Here is an 11,636-nt window from a genome sequence, read left to right as displayed (position 1 = left end):
TTTTAAATTAGATTACCTGTTTCACCTTGTTTTGGTTTTTGCTATTGAGCTATATGAGCTCCTTATACATTTTGGATATTAACCCCATATTGAATACAGATTTACAAATATTTTCATTTTTATATTTTAAAAATTCTTTAGAAGTGAGAGAATAGGAGCCTGAGAGGCACAGAAATACTGTCAAAGAGCAGTTGAAGAAAATTATGATGTTTAACTTAGAATCAAGCAGAGAGGGAGGAAAATGTGTGTTCTCTTGATAACAAGAAGCTCTCTGGAATTTATGACCCAAGGGGAAAATTATCTTCTGGGCCCCTCTGAACAGAACATCCAGAAATAAACACAGGACAAAACAAAATCTATTCATTGCTTTATTCATTCTTTTCAGGGGTCACTACATTTTAGGATGGAAGGAATTCTAGCCCTGGAGGAGAACACCATTCCCCTTCCCCTCTGCGGCTGTTTTGTGCTGACATCACACCAAATGCGACAGCGCCTCCTGAAAGGCAGAAGGATAAGAATAAAAATAATGTGGCTTACATGTGCTTAGCATGTTTCCAAAAATAGTCACCAACCTATCTGGCCACCATTTTACTGATGTGGAAATGGAGGCCCAAATGGTTAAGTCCCAACTAGAATTACCAAGCTGAGAAATGCAAAGTGACAATCAGAACATAGGTCTCTTTCATTAAAAAAAAAATCCCTTCTAGAAGTGTAGATGTTGCACCTTCCTTGAGATTCCTAGACATGCAAACGTTGTAAAGGAAATCCAGGGAAATACATGTCCACAAGTGAGAACAGGGTAAGGGGGAAAGCAGGGGCGGGGGGAGGGCAGATGTTTAGGTGGCTAAGCTCTGCCCATTGTCAAATAAGCCCACAACCTATAGTTACCAGCAGTTTCTTCACTGCCTCAGAGGCCTCTGGTCCCAGCTCATTCACACACTTTCTTAGCCCTTCCACAAGGTGCTCAACAGAAATGCCCAGAGTTTTCAGAAGAAGCTTTAATGGATCCAAAAAAGGGAGAATGTTGTCCACAGGTAAAGGTAATTTGTTGACAGCATCTGGCAAACTGTTGATGAGGAAGGCAGTAGCTGCAGAGCAAAAGGGAAACTGAGTGAAATAAACACATCTGACTCCTGTCTATGACTGTCCTACTTTCCACTGTATCCATAAACAGCTCTGTTTCAGTCTCACTTGATTTGATGAAATGTCACTTGTTTCGATGAAATGTCACTTGATTGATGAGGGCCTCAGGGCCTTTGCATCTGCTGTTCTGTCTCCTTAGGAGTTTCTTTCTTCAGTTAGCTACATGTCTCTCCTCAAATGCTACATCCACAGAAAGGTATCTAAAGTAGTATCATCCATTATCCTTTAACTTCCTCTATTTTTTCTTACCATTACTTAAAACAGTAAATCTCACTTATTTATTTCTTGCCTTCAACCTCTCACTAGTATGCAGGCTCCATGAGAACAAGAAGTTTATGTTTTATTCACTCCTGCACCTCATGCCTAGAATAGACCCTGGCATGTAGGAAGCACTCAGTAGATATTGGTGGTTCACTGAACAGGAATGTACTTTGCATGTGGCTATCTCCACAGTCCATGGCTTTGAGGCCAAAAAGTAGATTCCATAAAGAATCTTCACTTGGGGACATGCATGAACCCAACCAAATACAGCCCAGGAAACTGCTCCCAACCAATTCAACTGAATGCTAGAAACATAAATGAACCCCAGCTCTGTAGTGGCTAGTGCAGATACATAGATGAATAAAACAAAGATATTCCATTCAGAGAACTTACACAATCTAGTAGATAATAAAGACCTGTATATGCCACAATGTGACGTGTGCTATGCTCACATCATGGATAAAGCTCCATGGAAACCTAAGAGAAGAGATGACCAGTTCTAATGTGGTAGAGTGTTGGAGCAATCCTCACAGAAAGATGTTGCTGGAGCCGTGTCTTGAAGCAGAATCAAGAGTCACAAGGTAAAGGGGAGGGGAGGTGCACTGTAAAAAGGAACAAAATTAACAAGGGCACTGAAATGTGAGGATGAAAGTATGCACACTGCCTGGAGAGCCTTCCAGAGCAGATGGAGTGTAAAACTGCAGTAAGGTATGCTGAGGTGGGGAAAGGAGGTAAGGCAGCAAAACCCAGGTGAGGTCACATTTTCAGAGCTTGGAATGCTATATTAATGTATTTGAGACTTTTTTCCCTGTGGGCAATGGGGAGGTATCAAGGCTTTTCTACAGACAACTGAATTTTTCTATCTTTGTCTTTAGAAAGATAATTTTCATATAGAAGATGAATAGGAGGTAGAGTGTAGAGAATGAGAAAAATATATACAGTATACATTTTAACAAAACACATGTGCAGATATGTAAACACACACATTCATAAGCACACATGTAAGAATGCACATCTTCCAGGATGCCTGGGTGGCTCAGTGCATTAAGTGTCTGCCTTCTGCCTGGGTCATTATCCCGGAGTCTGGGGATTAAGCTCCATGTCAGGCTCCCTGCTCAGTCAGGAATCTGCTTCTCCCTCTTCCCCTCACCCTGCTTGTGCTCTCTCTCCCACTCTCTTTGTTCCTCTCTCAAATAAATAAATAAAATCTTTAAGAAAAAAAAAAAAAAAAAGAACACACATCTTCCTAGTAAGACCCTGCCATAGTTCATTTTCCTTTGGAATCCTTTCCATTTCCCCATTCAAATAAAGTGAAGTGAAGCCTGTGCACCTATCTTCTCTTTCTCTCCTACCACCTATTGTCCCTCCAAAATTCTCTCCCATAAAAGGGATATTTATTTCCTTCCACCCAGCTTTCTGTTTCCACCCCCATATGTAGATATTTGATGCTAGTTACTAAATAAAACAAAATAGCCAAAACCGGTGAAGTTACAAATTGGTCCAAAAATTCAGTAAAAAGCACAAACTCAAGTTGCCAGTGTGGGTGTGAGCAGCACCAATTTTCTCATGATTAATCTCCCTACTTAATTTAAAGGCGTTGGTGACGGTCTTCTCTGTATAAACCTATATACTTCCAGGGGAAGACCTTCAAGGCTTTCTGTTCTTTGAATGTACAGTGGCTATCACAGTGCCTTTTGCAGATGCATCCAAATGTATTTTGCTGAGGTTAAAATGACTCCCTTCAAAAAGAACACAGCAGTTCCCATTCTCCTCCAAGAATCCAACTTCTATGCCTCAACTAGAAATTGAACTGTAGGCCCCCCAGTTCTCCCACAGAGCGCTGGCTATATACATCTCCGTGCATTAGTCTCTCATTGTAGTCCTTCTGTGTGAACAAGTCTTATCTCCCCTGTCAGACTACATGCCCCTTGTAAACCATCTCTGTGTCTGATTCATATCTAAATCTTCCACTACTTATCCAAGTGCCCAACAGGTGTAGTTGTTCAGCAACTATCCATTGACTGTGTGAATGATAAATGTAGCTATGTCTCAGGAGAAACAACCTGGCAACTGATTACAGAGGATAGGAAGAATGATTCCACATGGTTTCAAAAGAAAGAAGTTACAAAGTGAGATTTTGACTCAAGATTAAGAAATAAAAGGAAAATGTTCGAGAATGTTGACAATTAGTGTGAGTTGGCTAACTTCTTAGGTAGGATTCACTAAGGATAGGGCTTCTACAGGGTTAGAGCTTTGTAGGCTGGGGTAGGGATTGCTGCATATGAAATCCCTTCCGACCTTTCCATTCTGTGATTCTAAAATTCCCTCCACCATACTCCCCTGGAAGCCAAGGCTTACTGATTACATTAGTATTAATAGAAAAGCAGAGACGTGTGTTCAGGCCACTTACCAGAGTAACTGCAAATGCTGATGGTCACCAGCAGAAACACAGTTACTAGCTTCATGACAGGGTTTCTGTAGGATATGCCTGGAGTTTAAAATTGAATCGCAAAATGCACTGAATCCACTGAGCTAGGGCCCCAGTTACTATACGATTTCTGCACAGACACATATTTATAGCCCAGTCATAACCTAATTTCAGTCACTACCACTTGACTCACCCTAGAGAAGAGCATGAAGATCATGTTTCCTCATTAAACAAATTGGAGGTTTTTCCACTTTCCCTCGTATTCCCACAAGAAACAAGGCCCTAACTTGAAGCATTCTCAAGGACCTCTCATAAAAGCCCTTCCTTGTACAGAGAAGCCAGTGGGAACAGAGAGCTCTAAGAGTTCTTGTCTTGAAAGAATCTTGAAAGGAAGGGGAAGTTTTATATTAGGATTAAAAGGAGCAAATGTTGTTTTCCTCCAGCTTTCTATTCAAAGTTTGCAGAATCATATTACTGATAAGCTACCTAGTCGTGGAAGGAATCAGTAGGTCCCATCAGCTACAGTATATACAGACTCAGCCTCATTGCATTTAAGGCCTCTAGAATTTTCCTCTGCCCACCCCATCCCCACTCACAGATCTGCCATGGCAAGACCTCTTATTTTTTCCTAGTATCTCCCAATTAGTTTGAGAATCCCTACAATGTGCCTTCTGTTCTCATATAGAATAATATGTTATAGGAGCTAAAACTAAAAATGCCTTTGTAAAAACATAGGATTCAATATTTACTCTTGGTGTAATCTTGGATTAAACGTTTTATTTTTATTTTTTAAAAGATTTTATTTATTTATTTATTTAACAGGGAGAGAGGTAGGCAGAGAGAGAGGAAAGTAGGCAGAGAGGTAGGCAGAGAGAGAGGAAAGCAGGCTCCCCAATGAGCAGGGATCCCGATGTGGGGTTCGATCCCAAGACCCCAAGATCATTAGCTGAGCCGAAGGCAGAGGCTTTGACCCATTGAGCCACTCAGGCACGCTGGATTAAACTTTTTAAATCTATAGTATTGGTTTCCTCATCTAAAACGTGAGTGTGTAATCCTGAGGGAAAAAAATTTTTTTTTCAAGACCCTATCTACATAAATAATTTAGGTCACCAAAACATGCATTTCAGAACCATTCTCACACAGTCACACAAAACAAACACTGTGCCAGCCATAAGAGCAGTCTGTTTGCAAGGCTGCCTCCCCATCCCAGAGCCAGGACTCAACCATGGAGCTCCAGGACATCCCTACTTCTAAGCAGGAGACCTGGAATTCCTTGAGACTTCTGGTGCCTCCCATGCAAGAAAGAGGGAAAGAAAGAACCCTGAAGGAAAACAGTAGGAATCAGGGTTTAGGTAGGTGCCACTTCCAGATCAGATGGCTCGTCTCAGCCATTGCCATCATGAAGGAGGGACACAGAAGATGCTGAGAAAGCTATGCCAAGACACAAGCCCCTTATGGTGCACGGCCACAAGTTGGTGCTCTGCTTGTGGGGGTGATTATGTTAGGAAAATTCAGTAAAATGATGGAAACAGAGAATGTAACTGTACCAAACCAAGATTAATACTTATCATGTGTCACCTGTTATTTATTCTTATAAGGTACTGTGTTGTAACCGTCCATCCTCAATTTTATAAACTGCATGAAGGAGAAGATGAATTACCACCATGCTGATTCCCTCCTTCTGCTTCTACTGGCTGTCTCTGCCAGAGACTGTTTCCATTTCTCCTGGGTATTAAGCACGTAGGAAGGCATATTGATCTGCCAAAATGCTCAAAAGGCCAAGGTTGTTTGGGAAAGTGCTGGTGGGTAGACCAGGCTTTATTTTTATGTTGAGGGACACCTGCCTGGCTCATTGGGTAAACCATGTGACCCTTGATCTTGGGGTTGTAAGTTGAGGGCCCATGCTGGGCATGGAGCCTACTTAAAACCAAAAACTGAAAAAATAAATAAATAATTTTATGTTGTGATCTCTTTATGGGATACTAACCAACACTGCCCTCATCTGTGCTTGTCATTTCCCAGTTTCCTTTCAGATCCTTTCCCTGCACATCCTCTCTTCTGCTCTGTCCTAGAGGAAGCTGAGTTTTCCAAACTGTGGTTTCCTGGCTTCCTTACCCACTGTGTCTGGTTAGGTTCAGCTGATGGAGGGCACTGGTAGAAAATTCAAAGGGAGAGAATGGGAGAAGCCAGGCTACTTATTCCTTGGTCTACTTTAGAAAATATCTTGACCAGTGACTCATCTTCTCCATGGCTCCAGCTCCTTCCAAAAAGGCCCTGTGTTTGTGTTCCCACCCAAGCCAGGCCAACCCACCATTGTTCCAGCTTCAGCAGCATGTCCCCAGCTCCTGGCTCCAGCTCCTCACTCTCTGACTGCCAGCCAAAGAGCACTAGCACTTTCCAGCATTTTCTAATATCTGGATTGACTCAGCTCCCTGCTTCTTGCTTTAATTGCATTTCTAGCACCTTGTAAATTATCCTCCAAGTTTATTAAATTCTTCCTTTTTGCTTACCTGGAATGGTTTTGATTTTCTGACTGGAATCTGATTAATAAAGCATTCTAAAGCATTACAGAGTTTTTGTTAAAAACAGATCTTTCAGTTTTTAACAGAGATGTCTCTCTCACAAGTGATAAGTTATACGTCCACGAGGGGGCAGGGCCAAGACTCCTCCACAAGAAATATAGCATTATATGCACAAAAATGATTCTTCCTTCCAACCTCTGAGGAGTCCTCTGAGGTGTCCCGTACTGTCTTGAGCTTGTCTGCTGGCCTGACCAGCATGAGTTCACTTCTCCAGGAAGACCTGTGTGCTAGATTCTGATAGGCCTATCAAAGAACCTGCTAGACATGCAGTGTTGGCTGAAACCTAGCCACAGACACAACTTAGACTAAAGGCTGGAACCTGCTCTATGCAAAACACACACACACATTCGGCAACACAAATATCCACATTTTACACATGTATGAACAGTGATATATGCCTGTGCACACATCCACACACAACCATCAAGTACTACTGTTTTCACTCACTCGTTCAACAAATGTTTATTGGTAATCCTCTGCATGTCAGGAACTAGAACTGGAGCAGTAAACCAGACAAGCAAATTTCTCACCTTCCTGGATGTGACAGTGTAATGGGATAGAGAGAATGAACAGGTGAGCAAAGAAAAGAACAAGCGGTAAGTGATAAGAAGTAAATAGGGTGCTGTGACAGGGGACAAGCAGATTGGGGATACAGTTGGATTTGAAAAGAAACTTGGACTTGGCTACTTCCATGCTGCATGAGTTCAGAGTCACTGCATTCATCAGGTCTTTTTTTTCTGTATCTTTGATGCTCTGAGATCTTGGGGCCTTGCTGACCTTGGAGGTACTGCTCTTCCCAGAGCTAGCTAATTCCTAGAGATAGCAAATAATTCACTTAGGAGTGCCCCTTCCATATGCAAACCAACCAAGAGCCCTTATCATCAACCACCTCCCTTATGGAACTCACACTCGGAGCCACTCTACGCCTATCACAACCATGCAAGGCCAGGTACCAGACAACTAAAGAGAGCCCCTACATCCCAGAACCAAAAGAAATTATTGCTAACCCTGTCTCATCCAATCCTTCCAAAAGAAGCAGTAAAGGCTCAGTCCACTTCAGCCACAACACACACACTCCACCCCATCACCTTTCTGACAGATCTCATTCTTCCCTTGTGCCCCTACCCCCTGTGATGTGGCCACAGGGATCTGTGAGTATAACAAACTGTCTTTCCAATGGCAGTCATCTGATCTGTTGGCCGAAATAATAAAACCTGTATTTTAAAACAGGAATCAACTCTTTTCTTGCACCTTTGTGATGCTACTGATACTGTCCTTCTTGCAGTATAATTATTCAATTAATGTTTTCTTTGCCAGTACTAATTTGTAAACGTCCTAAGGGGGTTTATCTTGTTCACATTTGTATCCTAACACAGAGGCTTACACACCTGATATTTTTAGGAACCGCTAACAAATGCCAGGTACTACACTTTGCATATAGTATCTACTTCATCCTCACAAAATGCCTGACCATAAGAGCTTTTATCCCACTTTACAAATGAGAAATCTGAAGCCAGAAGCAATGAATTAATTGCCAAAATTACTTATATAATAAATAATGCAACCATAATTTAAGTCCTTCCTCTTCCGATTTATATTTCTTTACTTTTAAACACTTAATTAATATGCATTTCCAGTAAGCATTGGTAAAATGAATTAATTCATTAAGATAAACAAAATGAAAAGGAAACAAGTAGCAAGGTTTCCAAGTTAATTTGGGATGTGCTTTTTGAATGAATTCTTTTTGTAAAGACTAAATTTATAATCAGGAATGGAAATTCCGTTAGCCATTTAACAATGATTTACTAAGCATATTTCGTATTTTTGGCTCTGGTGGATGCTAGGAATACAACAGGAACAAAAACAAGAATGACTCTTGCCTTATTTTAATTCTATGAAAGAAAACTAGAAGCAAGTCAGTAAGTCTTTTTTTTTCTCTGTAAGAGGAATAACAGTTATAATGAAACCAACTGAATATAGATGCAAGACACTGATCAGGAAAAATAAAAGAATCAGCCTGAGATTTCATTTAACACTCCATCTCCTAGCTGCAGAGGAGACTGTCATTGGGAAGTTACACTGGAAGTGTTATACTAGAGCTTATTTTCTCTCTTCTACTTGTGACGATAGGATGGTCAAGTAGCCTAAACTGAAGGCCATATAAGAGGGGGAAATAGTCTTAAAATTTGTCTTTAAAAATACAACCACTTTGGCGCGCCTGTGAGGCTCAGTTGGTTAAGCCCCTACCTTTGGTGCAGGTCATGATTTTGGGGTCCTGTGACTGAGCCTGATGCTGGGCTCCTTGCTCCGTGGGGAATCTTTCTTCTTCTCCCCACCCAACTTGTGCTCTCTCTCTCTCTCAAATAAGTAAGTAAAGTTTTTAAAAAGAGCACACATACACAAGGACATAAAATAAAATCAAATGTCACAGCCCAGTATGTCAACCTCATAAATATTGGAGAAAAGCAAAAAACTCTCTTCCTGGCTTCCATTCATACTGATTGAATCATAGCCAGTGAAAATCAGTCCCTTGTCATTTGAGGCTTCTGGCCCCTTTCTAGGCACTACAGGGAACCCCAAATGGAATGTAAGCTCAGGATGATGAAACACAGGAAATAATAGGCAAACCAAGAACTGCTTGAACCAAAACATGGGGAGCATCAGAAAGGGAGATAAGTGATTGGTCCAGGGGTTGATTTTTCAATAGAAACTTCATGAATGTAAGTGGTTCTTAAATTCACAGATATGAATAAACAGAGAAGATAAGAAAACTACAACTTGCAATGTTTTATTTTAGAAAGCAACAAAGATGATAAGGTGGGCTGAAAAGAATGAAGTGTGGACTGTGTCTCTTTTACCTTTTGATGCCTACCACTATTCATTCACAGTGCCTGACAAAAGCAGATTTCAAACAAAACCTTTATTTGCAGCCAAGCAATGAGCTGTGTCATGAATTCAGTGAAAAGGTATGGCTAGAAAAAAGACTAAATGCTGATTGACTGAATCAGACAAGCTTGATCCAGCAAGACCTTTTTTACTTTTGAACTATAATTGACATACAACATATATTAACTTCACGTGTACAACATAACAATTCAGTATTTGTATATATTGCAAAATGATTGGCACAAGTATAGTTAACATCCCTTACCATACAGTTATATAATTTTCTTCTTATGATGAAAGCTTGTAAGATTTATACACTTAGCAAATTTAAATATGCCACAGAATATTATTAACCACAGCAGCCATGCTGTACATGACACCTGCATGACTTACTTTATAGGTGGAAGTTTGTACCTTTTGACTCTCTTCACCCATTTTGCCACTCTCACCCCTACCTCTGGCAACCACCAATCTGTCAATATGTTCTCTGTAACTATAAGCCTGGTTTTGTTTCCTTTTCAAAAAATATTGCACATATACTTGAGATACTACAGAATTTATCTTTCTGTATCTGGGTTACTTCATTTATCCTGATGCCCTTGAGGTCTGTCCATGTTGCTGTAAATGGCAGGATTTCCTTCTTTTTATGGCAGAATAATATTCCATTACATATACACACCATATTTTCTCTATCCATTCATCTATTGATGGGCTTTTAGGTTGTTTTCAAATTTTGGTTATTGTAAATAATGCCGCTATGAACATGGGGGTGTGTGTATCTTTCTGAGTTAGTGTTTTCTTTTTCTTTGGATAAATACAGAAGTGGAATTGCTGGATTGTATGGTAGTTTATTTTCAATGTTTTAAGGAGCTTCATACTCTTTTATATAGTGGTTGCACCAATTCACCTTACCCCCAACAGTGCCCCAGGGTGCCCTTCTCTCCACATTCTCACCAACACTTGTTATTTCTCATCTTTTTGATAGTAGTTATTCTAACAGGTGTGAGATGGTACATCTTTGTGGTTTGGATTTGCATTCCTCTGATGATTAATTATGTTGAACACCTTTTCATGTACTTGTTGGCCATTTGTATGTCTTCTTTGGAAAAATGTCTAATCAAATCCTCTGCCCATTTTTTAATTAGATTGTTTGGGGGTTTTTTGGTATTATGTTGAAAGAGTTCTTTATATTTTTTTATATTAACCGTTTATCAGAGAAATGATTTGTAAGTATCTTCTCCTATTCAGTGGGTTGCTTCTTCTTTTCTTTGTTGGTTTCCTTGGCTGTAGAGAAGCTTTTCATCTGATGCAGTCCCACTTGTTTATTTTTGCTTTTGTTGCTTATCTGGCAAGACTTGATCAATAATGAGAAATACGGATTCTTATGCAGAGGGAAATCTGGTCATAAGAGTTCACAAGCAGATTAGTGGAAAGGAAAGCATAAAGATCTCTTAGTGACCAGGAGGACTCTGGGCCCACATGACCACATACTGCCAATCTATGGTCTACTCCCCCATTCATAGTTAATGTTGTTGTCTTTTTAGAGGACCAGGAGAGCATTTGCTATGATTTACTTCCAGCAAAAATGTCAAGCCCTCACAGAAGATGGCTCTTCAATGTCTAGCATGCATTCTTTTTTTTTTTCTTAAAGATTTTATTTATTGATTTGACAGACAGATATCATAAATGGGCAGAGAGAGAGGAAGGGAAGCAGGCTCCCTCTTGAGCAGAGAGCCAGATGTGGGACTTGATCCCAGGACCCTGGGGCCATAACCTGAGCTGAAGGCAGAGGCTTTAACCCACTGAGCCACCTAGGCACACCTCTAGCATGCATTCTTCACACCAGGATCTTGTCCTAAGTCTTGCCTTCTTAAAAAAAAGAAAAGAAAGAAAGAAAAAAAAGTCTTGCCTTACAACTGCTCTTTATAGAGAAATGACTTCACCTTGGTACCCTGGCAACCTTGCCAAGATCCACTCAAGCAAAGGGTCAAACCATAGCTTGTATGAGTCTTGGGAACACCTGTGGTTCTCTTGGAACCTGAACCTGAGAGATGGGGGGCCAGCTGGAGCTACTCTGAGGTCATCTCCCACTCATCTTTCTATTTCCCCCGGAAGGCTATCTTAAGACATTCCTCATCACCTCCCAGGTTCTATGAGGTCTAAGGCTTACTGCTCTACTCCTCTCAGAAAAGACCTGCAGAACACAAAACCAAAACCATTTTGCTATATTCTAGAATGGATACTCAGGCAAGAGGATATCCCTTAACTTATGCTATAGTCCTCCAACCTCTTCTTGTCTGGTGTCATCCTTTCTGCTGTATGGGACAAAGAGGACA

General features: G+C 40.7%; 1 protein-coding gene across 1 annotated transcript; it reads right to left on the bottom strand.

The window, feature by feature from the left end:
- Positions 1–355: 355 nt before the first annotated feature.
- Positions 356–3,974, bottom strand: SCGB3A2 (secretoglobin family 3A member 2). The gene is made up of 3 exons (XM_059174986.1): positions 3,815–3,974; positions 889–1,088; positions 356–496 (listed from the first exon to the last, which is right to left on the bottom strand). Exons 1-3 carry the CDS (start codon positions 3,867–3,869, stop codon positions 473–475), a joined length of 279 nt encoding a protein of 92 aa, XP_059030969.1. The 5' UTR covers positions 3,870–3,974; the 3' UTR covers positions 356–472.
- Between the last annotated feature and the right edge of the window lie 7,662 nt (positions 3,975–11,636).

Source organism: Mustela lutreola, chromosome 5 (genome assembly GCF_030435805.1).
Source record: "Mustela lutreola isolate mMusLut2 chromosome 5, mMusLut2.pri, whole genome shotgun sequence".
NCBI lineage: Eukaryota > Metazoa > Chordata > Mammalia > Carnivora > Mustelidae > Mustela > Mustela lutreola.
Note: the sequence above shows the minus strand (reverse complement) of the source record. Positions and strands in the feature narration are given on the sequence as shown.

Excerpts from the sequence above, each read along its gene's own strand:
- SCGB3A2 (XM_059174986.1), bottom strand. The coding sequence starts at position 3,869 with ATGAAGCTAGTAACTGTGTTTCTGCTGGTGACCATCAGCATTTGCAGT. Across the intron at positions 1,089-3,814 it reads CAGCATTTGCAGTTACTCTG|CTACTGCCTTCCTCATCAAC; the intron begins GTAAGTGGCCTG and ends TTTGCTCTGCAG. Across the intron at positions 497-888 it reads AGGCAGTGAAGAAACTGCTG|GAGGCGCTGTCGCATTTGGT; the intron begins GTAACTATAGGT and ends TCTGCCTTTCAG.